Below are 13,670 nucleotides of genomic sequence, written 5' to 3'. Positions count from 1 at the left end.
GTGTAAAACCGCAGGGCAAAACCGCAGATAAACCGCAGGACTTTTGTCCTGCGGATTTACCTGCGGTTTTCTCTACAAAATCCGCACACCAAGAAAACTACGTGTGCACATACCCTAATTTCTAATTCACTCAATAAAATGTTACTTTGTTTCACCGCATCAAGTGTGTAGAGATGATGCTTTATATCTCAGAAAATGGAATTATATCCCTAATTCTACCAAAATTAATGTTTTCTTTGATATAGAGACAGGTGCTATGAAGTGCAAAGCAATCTACATTGCTATCCATCTAAAGGCCCAGGTGGTGGTATCAGGAAATCAGTCCCACTATGGGCATGTCTCTTTGATCAGGTGTGATTATTTTAGTGTAGTCTTGTAAATCATCATTATCAGCAGCACATTGTTGTGTGTAAACTGCTGTTGCGTTACAATGTTTTGTTGGTATAGAACCATCATATTAGCATTTGTTCCGTGCACAAACAGTAAAAGTGTGGTTGATATGCCTAAACAGGTTATTAAAGGGAATTTGTCACCCATTTTTAGTGATATCATGTAAAGATATCACCCAATTGTGCGTCTCATAAGGATTCTATTAGGATTTTTTATTCCCCCTGACCCCGCACCTTTGAGGCATAAATACCTTTTTCATCTTGTTGGGGATGTATGGAAATCGCCATGGTCCGGTCCAATGGGCGTGGCTTAGTCACCTTCTTTCCCCCCCTCCTCGGCTTGCTGAACGTAATCTTCATCTGTGAATATCACAGACGCCGTTGGTTTCCGCGCTTGCGCATTGTAAAGGCCCCTGGCGCCTGCGCAGTATGCTTTGCCCAACTTTGGGGGAAGCATATAATCGCTACTGCGCATGCGCCGGTATTTTCCAGCGTGGTCTATGCCCCAGGAAGTCTTCACATTTCACATGCAGGACACACTTCCAGGGCATAGACAACGCTGGAAAATACCGGCGCATGAGCAGTAGCGATTATATGCTTCGCCCACAGATGGGCAAAGCATACCGCGCAGGCGCCGGAGACCTTTACAATGCGCAAGTGTGGAAACCAACGTTATCTGTGCTATTCACAGATGAAGATTACGTACAGCAAGCCGAGGGGGGGGGAGGTGACTAAGCCACGCCCATCGGAATGGACCGCGGCGATTTGCATACATCCCCAACAAGATAAAAAAGGTATTTATGCTTCAAAGGTGCGGGGTCAGGAAGAATAAAAAATCCTAATAGAATCCTTATGGGATGCACAATTGGGTGATATCTTTACATGATATCACTAAATATGGGTGACAGATTCCCTTTAAAGGGAATCTATCAGCAGTTTTAGATATGTAAACTGAGGACAACTTGAGGTAGGGATTAAAACACTGAATTCAATGAAGTATCACTTATCAGGCTGTGTGCTGCTTACTTAAAATGAAGGTTTTAACACCAGGACATTATCATTGCTGGGACTAGCTGCCTCGTGCCAAGTTGTCCAACTCCGACCCTCCTCAAATAAGTAGCTCACTCTCAATAGACAAGGTGCATAGAAGTATACACATCTTACGTGAGTATAAGGAGCTATATACAAGGGGCAATAATGTAATAATAAATTCAAGAATACCTATATAGAAAGGTGCAAGGCTCAAAATCACTAAAAAATGTATTATTTATTGGATGAAAAATAATTAAAAGCATAAAAATAGACATACAGAAGTCAGACATATAAAATACTAAAGGTAGGTACAGTAAGTGATAGTAACATAACTCCCCTGTGTGAACACTACAAATCAATACAAACTTATATTGTGTTCAATCAAAGTATTGAGGACATATACTCAAAAGGAACAAGCCAAAATAGCCAGTGCTGTATAGGTTAAGGCCCTTTTAAAGTTCCCATATTGATAGTAATGCACAAAGACATAGCGTAACACTTTATCTATCAAAGAAAACATATCTGACTTGCGTTTCGCATGAAGCCTCGTCAGGGGGTGCTATAAAAACCGGCCCTATCTTTTCCAATCCTCTCTTCAAAATTACACCTTGTTTTCAACCATGTTACTGTGTGTTCTAACTGCAGAACCCATTGTTCTTACCGAAACCCTTTACTGTTTTACTTCTGTTTTATAAAAATAATTGAACAAAATGCAAATGGTAAAATTAAAAAAAAATAATTTAGTATTGTAATAAAGTTTACAAATAATAGGATAGGTAGTATTTGCTTTTTTTTGTAAAACTTTTTTCTACTTTAGACCTCTTTTCTAACATTGTTACTATCACAAGGAGACATGTTTTATGAATTACTTTGAGCATATTTTCAACTGCAATTTCGCTCATTTTCCTCTGCAATTGCATGGAAAGAATAGTGTTCTGGCTGACCAGCATACTTATTAATCCGTGCTCAATGTTGGTACACTGGCAAGCTTGTTGTAGCTCAATAGCTGCTTCAGTCAGCAAAACATGCTCCACTGAGACTTAAAGGGGATCTGTCAGCACAGGAGGATTTCACATCCCAAACTATTTATATGCACTTGCAGCTTATTCAATGACAAGTCTAGCAATACTTTTACATGGCCAGTCCATTCCTCCATAACTGAGAAATCAGTGTTTGAACTGCTTAGCGAATGGCTATGGTGGATCTGAAGCCTCTGTCACTCCAGCTCTATTCTTTGGCCCAGCACCGCTATTTCCTCCCTGATTGACTGTCAGCCTCCATGCTGTATGACTTCAGTCAAAGGTGGAGTCAGTCAAGCAAGAGAAGCTAGCACTGGGTGAGGAATAGAATTGGAGTGACTGAGGCTTTAAATGTATGCCAGTTCTTCAGCCACATTCTGGTCTTGTCTTTGAAAGAGGGACACATGCATATAAATAGTTTGGGGGTGAAATCCTGCTGCAGATTCTCTTTCACAAATGATGTGGATGTATTGATAGCTACCGCCTTACTATCAATGATTTCAACCACAAAAAAACAGAACAGGCCTCATTCAGGCATTAGGGATATTTCTGGCATGCAAAAACGATCCAACTTTCATCAGTCGTTTTGATCTGAATTTCAGTTTTTACTATCAGTCTTTCATCAGTGTTTTTTTCTGGTATGAAAGAAAATAAATTGCAAAGTTACTCTATCCATCGCAGTTAAAAACAAACAACACGTGAATTGTGCACAAATTGTAATATATGCTGTCGGGGATTTTTCACTGACCCACAGACTTGTATGGGTAATTTTCATCTGTCTGTTGGATCAAAAATGGACCTCTCTCCATGATTTTTTGTGGACCACTTACATCGTAAAACTAATATTAGTGTGTGAATAGCCACATAGATTATAATGGTTATGTGCTCAATCCATGAAACATATGGATAAAACATGGATTGAAAAACAGATGTCTGAATAAAATGCAAAATTCGTGTCTTGCCTCAAGTTCTTGCATATCTCAGTATGTTACTGCTAGATGACTATTGACTTAGGCATAGAAAAACTCTCTGCCAGGAGTTGTGCAGAAAGCAGAGGCCCTTTCATTGTGAAAATCTGCAGATATAGGTCCATCTCGTTTTAGCAGACCTTGTGTTCGAGAAAAAAATCAAGGAGACGTCCAATTTTGCAATTCTATAGGTCTGTTTAAATCATTGACAGTCCACTGATAATATCCATGTGAAGTCTGTGTACTGTCCTTTGTGGCATACAACAAAATCACAGAAGAAGCACTGAGGATAAAAATGGCCACCCTGAAAGGACATCTGATTTAGGCTGTAGGCTAGTGATGAGCAAGTATACTCATTGCTCAGGTTTTTCCGAGCATGCTCGGGTGGTCTCCGAGTATTTTGGCGTGCTCGGAGATTTAGTTTCTGTCGTCTCAGCTGCATGATTTGCGACTTGTAGACAGGCTGAATACATGTAGGAATTCCCTAACAAACAGGCATTCCACACATGTATTCAGGCTGTCTAGCAGCTGTAAATCATGTAGCTGCATCGACAGAAACTAAATCTCCGAGCACGCCAAAATACTCGGAGGACACCCGAGCATGCTCGGAAAAACCTGAGCAACGAGTATACTCGCTCATCAGTACTGTAGGCTAAAACATTTGGATAATCAAATCACACTCATGAGGATAAAAAAACAAAACAGACAAAGTTAAATAAAAAAAGCAAATTAAATGCTGAAAAAAAATAAAAATAAAGTCACTATGAGAATTTAACTAAAAAAAGGAGCAAAAACAATAATGGGATCAGCCACTTTGTCTTTTCATTACTTTGAGTTCTAAAGTTCAGCATTATGTAAGATGAAGATTGAAGAACACTTTAAGAATGAAATTAAATAGCCATCTTTAGATATCATGTTGAAAGGTTAATAGAAATTGCTGAAATTCCTTGTAAGTAGTTTTATTTTCACAAGTACTGTATATTAATAAGGGCATTTGTGGGGGAGCCTTTGCCTTATTAAGAAATGTGTTTTTTAGAAGCAACTTTTCTGCTCATATCAGTATTACATATAATCTCTAGTCCTTTAATAGATGTAGACTGTATATTTAATTTAACATGACTTGATTCTATCGATTTTTTTTTCATCAGGTGACTCCAGGTAGTAAAGCAGCACAGTCCAATGTGAACCAGGGGGACCTGGTGGTGGCTATTGATGGCGTAAGCACAGATGGCATGACACATTTAGAGGCCCAGAATAAAATTAAGTCTGCTAGCTACAATCTAAACCTCACCCTACAAAAGTAAGTCTGTTTTCATGTAACTAAAATTGCATGCAATATTACACATGATATGGTGACAGTTGTAAGTAGAGAAAAATAAATCTTTCGAAAGCTAAATCCCTCAGCTTTGAATAAGGTTTTGTAAAAAAATTAATTCATGGCAAATTGATTGGATGCTATCATGCTGCTGCGATGCAGGTAGGTGCAGGCTCCACAAGATAGCAGTAGAGTGGAAGCAGGACTGCACCTAAACAGAGCTGGCTTGCAGTGCAGCAGCAAGGCTACCACAGGTGGCAGCAGAGTAGTCAAATTAGCCGGGTCAAATCCTAGACTGTAGCTCAGTTCCAAAGGAATAAGCAAACTCACAGTCAGGGACAAGCCAGAGAATCAGCAACGGTCTGAGGCGAATAAGACAAAAGACAGAAGCAGGTCAGGATGCAAGCCAAGTCAAAACCAGGGAGTCAGTACACTAAAGGGAAACACTGAGTCAGGACGGGAATAGGGGAAAACTGAGACACAGGATCAGATAGCAAACGTAGCAGGAACAATCAGAGTCAGCTAGAGCAGCCCTAGGCAGGAACTATAACTGACATCATCTGCGGGAAGCAACGGCGATAAATAGCAAACCTGAACCCAGACTGAGGCTGAGAAAGGGTTAACTCCTTTATGACCAGACTGGAAAAAAATGGAAAACAGGACTCCAACCCTGGTCTGGATTATGACATTTACCCTTTGAAGGATAGGGTTCCTAGTGGCAATATATTATAGCTAAAGAACCCAAAGTATAGGTAGGAGACATGTGACTGTCTATCAGCAGTGGCAGTAGCAGTAACTGCTCAGTGTAGAATATCATGGAAAAGGCACGGAGATGTCCAGCTGTGTAGGGCAAGCATTAGCAGCACTGGCAAGTGTATTATACTTGTAGTATACAGTATATATAGAGCACAATACAATAGACAGGCAAGAGATGTGTAACTGACTGGCAGTCTATTGGCAGTGGCAGCAACAGCACAATATACAACATGATGAATAAGTAGATGTGTGACTTTGTAGGGCGAACACTGGTGGTTATGGCAGCAGCAGCAAGAGAGTACAGATCTAATATGATGGATAGATAGGAGATGCCCGGCTTTGTGGGGGGGTTCAGTACAGATGGCAGCAGAACAGTATAGAACACAGTGGAAAGGCAGGTAGGTGTTACAGGTGATCTAATAATTAGCATCAAGCATAGGTGAGTCACAATTTGCATTGATCCATGCCTAATTCATTATGGCAAATGTCAGGTTTTTCCCATGGTTATAGAGGACAATCTGGTCTGCTTTGCCTTGACAAACTGAGCTCTCATGCTGAATTCCCTCATTGACAATACACTGGCAACTGACCACGCTGGAGTGCCTATGGCAAACTGTGCCAGTTCTTTCTACTGGTCCAATATGCTGACCAAGAAGTCTATGGCACTCAGGGTACCAGCCTGAGAAAGGACACAGTTCAGAAATGACTGAACCTGGCTTCTAAGGTGGTGTGTCTCTGTTTGCTGATGTGTGTCAGATTGGTGCAGTAGCTGATAAAATATCTGGTCCATCATGTCATATACTGTATGTGATGTGAGACTATGATAGATCTCCTGGAGTGGACCCGCTGGACCGTGGCAACGAACCTCCCACGGGCGAGCTGGCCAGGTGGACCACCCCCTATACAGGGAGTCTTTGGGGCAGGCCCGCGGGTAACTATCACCATGGCAGCTGATACCCAGAGAGAGTACAGGAGGGCCGACAAGAGACCGGAGATGCAGGCGGAAGACCTCCTCTGGAACAGGAACACGGTTGGCGGGCAGATCGGGAGCACGGCCGAGACGGAAGGAAGAGGGCACCAACTAGACAACAGAGCCAGGGGACCAGGACAGACCGGAACGCGACCTTGACCTCCAGAACCTAGGAGAGAGGACAGGGGTAAGATGGGAAAGCTTAGCGGCAGGAAGGAGACAGGAGTGCGCACAGGGACAGGGGCCAGAATCACTAAGCAGGGCATCAGTGATAATCAGGCACCACCAGTAGGAAGAGGCGGCCTGATATAGCAGGACTTCCGGGTCATGGCCCCTCCCAGAGCTAGGAGGGGAGCGCGCGTGACCTTAGGAGGGATAGGGAGCGCGTGTGCGCCTGACAGCAGTGTGCGCGCGCCCCCGCTGCGGAGCAGGAAGCCGGCCTGGGGTGCGCACCCGACGAGGTGCAGGAGACCGGGCAGAAGCAGGCGCTGGGTCCGTGCGACGGAGGAGGGAGGACCGCCGACAGGATCGTGGGAGCCGGGACCGTGGCGTGGAGACCGCCCGAGAGTGCGGCAGAGGAGCAAGTACAGGCGGGGGCCGCGGCGGCAGCAGCGTGACAGTACCCCGCTCCCTACGCGCCCCCCTCCGCAGAGTGGAAAAAAACTTAGCCAAAATACGAGGGGCCCGAATATTCTCCTGAGGCTCCCAGGATCTCTCCTCGGGACCAAAGCCCTTCCAATCGACCAGAAAAAAGGTCCTCCCCTTTCGCTTCTTCATGGCCAAAATGTCTTTAACCTCAAACTCATCGTCCGCGGAGACAGGCGGCGACGACTGAGTGGCAGAGGTTTGGAAGCGATTGAGGATGACCGGCTTTAGAAGGGAGACATGAAAGGCATTAGGGATGTGGAGTGAGGCGGGAAGTCGTAGTTTGTAGGAGACGTCGTTAATACGAGCCAATACCTCGAAGGGACCAATATAGCGAGGACCTAGTTTATGGGACGGGATTTTGAGACGAATGAACCTGGAGGACAACCAAACCCTATCACCAGGGTGATATGGTGGGGAATCCAAGTGCCTTTTGTCTGCGTGTCTTTTTACCCTGTCGCGTGCTAACTCGAGAGCGGCCTTGGTCTCCTGCCAGATCCTGGAGAAATCCCCGGACAGAAGGTCAGCCGCCGGTACACCCGAGGCAGAGGGAACCGGAAGCGGTACACCAGGATGCTGCCCGTAGACTCGCTGACGTGATTGTTATAGGTGAATTCTGCCCATGGGAGTAAGTCTGACCAGTTGTCCTGGTGGGCATTAGAAAAGTGCCGGAGATAATTCACCAAATTTTGGTTAGTCCGCTCCGCTTGTCCATTGGACTGTGGATGATACGAAGAAGAGAAGTCAAGTGTGACATCCATAGACCTGCAAAGGGCTCTCCAGAAGCGAGAGGTAAATTGGACTCCTCTGTCTGAGACAATATGTTGGGGTAGACCATGGAGACGGAAGATGTGGTGAATTAAAACTTTTGCCAAGTCTGGTGCTGAAGGTAACCCGGGAAGAGAGATGAAATGTGCCATCTTCGAGAATCTGTCGACCACCACAAGGATGACGGTACAATCTGCAGACGTGGGTAAATCGGTAATAAAATCCATGGCAATGTGTCGCCAGGGGGACGATGGAACTGGAAGTGGATGTAAAAGACCGGAAGGCAACTGCTTAGGCACCTTGGTTTTAGCACAGGACGCACAGGAAGCGACGTAGTCTCGGACATCCAGGAGAAGAGTCGGCCACCAGTAGTAGCGGGAGACAAGGACACGTGTCTTCTTAAGGCCGGCATGGCCCGCAAGTTTGGAAGCGTGTCCCCAGCGTAGGATCCGTCTTCGGTCCCTCTCTGGTACAAATGTCTTACCAGGTGGTGGCGACACGAGAGAGAGAGGTGCCACCGTGATGAGCCTGGATGGATCCAAGATATGCGTGGGTTCCTCCTCCACATCCACAGAAAGGAAGGACCTGGACAAAGCGTCAGCCTTGAGGTTCTTGTCGCCGGGACGAAAGTGCAGCTCAAAATCGAATCAGCCGAAGAACAGGGACCACCTGGCCTGCCGAGGATTGAGTCTCTGTGCCGAACGAAGGTAAGCCAGGTTTTTATGATCCGTGAAGATTGTAAATGGATGTACGGCTCCCTCCAACAGGTGCCTCCATTCTTCCAGAGCTAACTTGATGGCAAGCAGTTCGCGATCTCCGATAGAGTAGTTTTGCTCCGAAGTGGAGAAGGACTTGGAGAAGAAACCGCAAGTAACCAGCCTACCAGAGGAAGATTTTTGAGACAGAACTGCTCCCGCCCCGGTTGCGGAGGCATCCACCTCGAGGATGAAAGGTTTGTTGGCCTCGGGGCGATGAAGCACGGGTGCCGTGGCAAAAGCTTGCTTCAGAGACATGAAGGCGTTCTCGGCTTCAGGGGACCAGACGTGCGGATTAGCTCCCTTACGGATCAAGGAGGAGACGGGACTAGTCAAAGAGGAAAAATGAGGAATAAACTGCAGATAGTAATTTGCGAAGCCCAGGAATCGCTGAATGGCCTTTACCCCATGGGGATGCGGCCAGTTAAGGACGGCAGATACCTTCTCCGGGTCCATGCGCAAGCCAGAGTCGGAGATGACGTATCCTAAGAACGGAAGTGAGGACTGTTCGAAGGCGCACTTCTCCAACTTAGCATACAGGCGATTCTCCCTTAAACGTAACAGTACTCGACGGACATCTCTCCTGTGGGCGGGCAGATCGGGAGAGAAGACAAGAATATCGTCCAGATATACGACCACACAGGAGTACAGAAGGTCTCGGAAGATGTCATTTACAAATTCCTGAAAGACTGCGGGGGCGTTGCACAATCCGAATGGCATGACAAAATACTCGTAGTGCCCATCCCTGATGTTGAACGCGGTCTTCCATTCATCTCCGGAGCGAATGCGGATGAGATTGTAGGCTCCACGGAGATCCAATTTGGAAAAGATCCGTGCCCCTCGCAGCCGATCGAATAACTCAGGGATGAGAGGTAGGGGGTATTTGTTCTTGATGGTGATCTCATTAAGACCCCGATAGTCGATACACGGGCGGAGAGACCCGTCCTTCTTCTTGACAAAAAAGAAACCTGCTCCAGCGGGTGAAGATGACTTCTGAATGAAGCCTCTGGCCAAATTCTCCCGCACGTATTCCGACATGGCTTGGGATTTGGGGGGACTCAACGGATAAATCCGCCTTCGGGGCGGGGTGGAACCTGGAACAAGCTCGATCGGGCAATCATATGGCCGGTGCGGTGGGAGAGTCTCCGCTTCCTTCTTGTCAAAGACGTCAGCAAAGGCCGCGTAGGCCGGAGGCAGGTCCACAGGGCCCGAGGCAGGTAGCGAAGTCTTGAGAGGTTGTACTAGAAGAAGACATTTGGTCTGGCAAGGACGGCCCCAATGAAGAATGTCCCCAGAACGCCAATCCAGGATAGGTTCATGTGTCCTCAACCACGGAAGGCCCAGGAGCAGGGTGTGGGACAGTGACGGCAGCACGAAGAAAGCTATCCTCTCACGGTGCAGAGCCCCGATCTGTAAGTCCACCTCTTCGGTGACCAAAGTGACAGTCTCGCGCAGGGGAACACCGTCGACTGACGCTAACTGCTGAGGAACCTCCAAGGACCTGACAGGTATCCGCAATCTTTTTACCGCCTCGAGTTGGATGAAGTTCCCTGCAGCCCCTGAGTCGATATAGGCCACCTCAGAAAAACGTTGAGAACCCAGAACAAACAAGACAGAGAGGGTCAAGGGTGGAGAGGTATCACAGACACCTAGGGAGGCCTCTCTTACCTGTCCTAGGCGGAGGCGTTTCCTGGCCTCACTGGACAGGAACGCCGAAGATGGGAGGCGCTGCCACAATAGAGACAAAGACCATGCGTTAGTCTCTCCTGGCGACGCAGCTTCGCTGGTCCGAGTCGATCCACCTGCATGGGCTCCGGGGCTGACGCCGTGGTGGAAGGACGCGGGCGATGAGGACTGCGTGTGGAAGGGGAAAAACGAGAAGGCCTTCTCTCCCTGGCGGCTTCGCGGGAGCGCTCCTGGGAACGCAGGTCAATTCGCGTTGCCAGAGAGATGAGGTCCTCCAAAGACGTCGGTGTATCTCGACCAGCCAACTCGTCTTTGATTCGAGCCGACAAGCCGCGCCAGAAAGCCCCCACCAGGGCCTCGTTGTTCCATCCAAGCTCAGAGGCCAACGTACGGAACAGGATGGCGTACTGCCCCACAGAGAGGGCACCCTGACAGAGGTTAAATAGGGACTCGGTAGCAGAAACCAGGCGGCCGGGCTCATCAAAGACTCTACGAAAGGTCTCTAAGAAGGTCGCAAGCTGGGAGACTATCGGGTCGTCACGCTCCCACAAGGGGTTTACCCAAGCCAGCGCCTCACCCTCCAAATGGGATACCACAAAGGCCACCTTGGCCCGGTCGGTAGGGTACTGCAGGGGCGTCAATTCAAAATGCAGCTGGCATTGATTAATGAACCCCCGACACAATTTGGGATCACTGTTATAACGCGGGGGTTTGGCCAAACGGGGAGACGGATGCGAAACTGCTGCCTGAGCAGGGGCTGCAGCAGTGGTCTGGAGAGCTGATAAGCGGTTATCCACCAAGGCTATATAGTTCAGAATGTGGGCCTGAGTGTCGCGCTGCTGGGCAAGCTCCTGCTGGAGACCGGAGATCTGAGAGGCCATCCCTGGATCGGAGGTTTGCAAAGAGGAAAGACGGGACTCCATGGATTTGAGGAACGACATGATCCTCGCCTGATTTTCTCGGAGGAACAAAAGTTCCTTCTGGGTCGGGGTCGGGGTACCAGCGGGATCCATGGCCTGATTATTCTGTGATGTGAGACTATGATAGATCTCCTGGAGTGGACCCGCTGGACCGTGGCAACGAACCTCCCACGGGTGAGCTGGCCAGGTGGACCACCCCCTATACAGGGAGTCTTTGGGGCAGGCCCGCGGGTAACTATCACCACGGCAGCTGATACCCAGAGAGAGTACAGGAGGGCCGACAAGAGACCGGAGATGCAGGCGGAAGACCTCCTCTGGAACAGGAACACGGTTGGCGGGCAGATCGGGAGCACGGCCGAGACAGAAGGAAGAGGGCACCAACTAGACAACAGAGCAAGGGGACCAGGACAGACCGGAACGCGACCTTGACCTCCAGAACCTAGGAGAGAGGACAGAGGTAAGATGGGAAAGCTTAGCGGCAGGAAGGAGACAGGAGTGCGCACAGGGACAGGGGCCAGAATCACTAAGCAGGGCATCAGTGATAATCAGGCACCGCCAGTAGGAAGAGGCGGCCTGATATAGGGTGTTGTAGTAGGACTTCCGGGTCATGGCCCCTCCCAGAGCTAGGAGGGGAGCGCGCGCGACCTTAGGAGGGATAGGGAGCGCGCGTGTGCCTGACAGCAGTGTGCGCGCGCCCCCGCTACAGAGCAGGAAGCCGGCCCGGGGTGCGCGCCCGACGAGGCGCAGGAGACCGGGCAGAAGCAGGCGCCGGGTCCATGCGACGGAGGAGGGAGAACCGCCGACAGGATCGTGGGAGCCGGGACCGTGGCGTGGAGACCGCCCGAGAGTGCGGCAGAGGAGCAGGTACAGGCGGGGGCAGCAGCGTGACACTGTATACTGTGGTCACTGCTTCTTCAGCTAGTTTTTATAGTGGTAGCACTGGCACAGGTGTGAGACTGCTGGTTCTGCAGAGAGCATAGGTGGGTTTCCTGGTCAGACTTGCAGAAACAGGTGTCTGGTGAAAGTTCTGCCAAGCTCTGAACATAGCTTATCCTGGAAAGACACCAATACAGACTCTCTTTGGGAAACTGGAAACAAATTATAATGATTGTTAACGATACACATGTCAGCCTAAGAACAATCGAGCATGCAGCCTGCCATGCAAGCCTGCATGACGTAGGTCCCTATCGGTTTGCATTTCACCCCCCCTGCTGCGATGGATAGTCATCATAGCTAGCACATCATGTACCCTCTCATTTCTATCTGCTTCTGCTGATTCTACTGCACGTCATGCTGCTTGTGACATTGGTCCAAAGGTTTAATAGAGTCATAGAATGTTAGAGTTCGAAGGGACCTCCAGGGTCGTCGTGTCCAACCTCCTGCTCAATGCAGCACCGTATTCACTAAACCATCGCAGACAGAGGTTTGTCCAGCCTCTGATTGAAGAATTCCATTGATGGTTTCCAAATAGCCCCAGGGCAATGATGACAATCTAGAAGTTTCTGTAATTCCTCCATCCCTTGAATACTTGTGACCATTTTTTTCAATATAAACATAATAGTATAATAGTGATTACATTGTTAATACCAGAGTTGTCCCTACTGACAAATTTAATATCCTCTTCGAAGTTGCTCAATCATTAGTTTGCCTACTGCATGATATGATTAGTCACCGCTTTATGTTTCTAGTTCAGGCGCTCCATCATATGCTGTGTTGAATTATATTGTTTTGCTTTGCCATGTAGTGTAAAAATGGTTGAAATGCCCAGATACTGACTGTAATCACATTATTAAAAAGGGTACATTTATTTTTTTAAAAATGCAAATTGTTCAAGTCCTCTTCCTCTCTGAAGGGACAATTAGTATATTTAATTTCCCAGAAGAGCATTGTGTAGACTTTAGGTCTCCTTACACCGGCTTGGCACTCTCCTTAAAGATAGACATTACCCCTTGGACTCCCTTTAAAGAAATGTTTACAATAATATTTAGGACATGCACCATGTACCAGCCAGAGGACTCTCATCCAGCCTAATCAAACCTCTTGCTTTACACTGAGGAGGGGCAAACACCACAAAACATGTATGTATGAATATAGTGTTGGCTTTTATCTTTAGTCATGTGGCAGGGCTCATTATCTGGTTGATATTGACATTTAGGGATGATACTTCCAATAGGTGGCACTAGAGTTCAAATCCCTTTCATGTTTGAAAAAACTATTTATACATTTAATTTCTCAGAGGAGCATTGCATGGTCTCTAAGTCTCTTTCAACTCACTTGGCACACTCCATAAGGAGAGATATTACCCCTTGGACTCACTTTAGAAAAATGTTTACAAACAAATCTGGCATGTGCATTATGCAGGGATTATGAGTTACATTGCCCTAATGTAGTGCAGCCACAATTTTTGAAGTATTGTTACTTATGACAATACTCAGTTGATAGGGAGC

The 13,670-nt window shown here is 47.5% G+C and overlaps 1 protein-coding gene across 2 annotated transcripts in view; it reads left to right on the top strand.

The window, feature by feature from the left end:
• Positions 1-13,670, top strand: part of LDB3 (LIM domain binding 3) — a 263,258-nt gene that overhangs the window by 86,124 nt on the left and 163,464 nt on the right. For both annotated transcript variants that reach the window (XM_073574869.1, XM_073574868.1), the window contains exon 3: positions 4,557-4,708. In XM_073574869.1, the coding sequence (XP_073430970.1) occupies positions 4,557-4,708 (152 nt within the window). The remainder of the gene's footprint in view (positions 1-4,556; positions 4,709-13,670) is intronic.

This window comes from Dendrobates tinctorius, unplaced genomic scaffold (assembly GCF_039654945.1).
Source record: "Dendrobates tinctorius isolate UK_male_01 unplaced genomic scaffold, ASM3965494v1 ptg000040l, whole genome shotgun sequence".
Classification (NCBI taxonomy): Eukaryota; Metazoa; Chordata; class Amphibia; order Anura; family Dendrobatidae; genus Dendrobates; species Dendrobates tinctorius.
The sequence above is the reverse complement of the archived record's forward strand: the minus strand, read 5'-3'. Positions and strand labels throughout refer to the sequence as shown.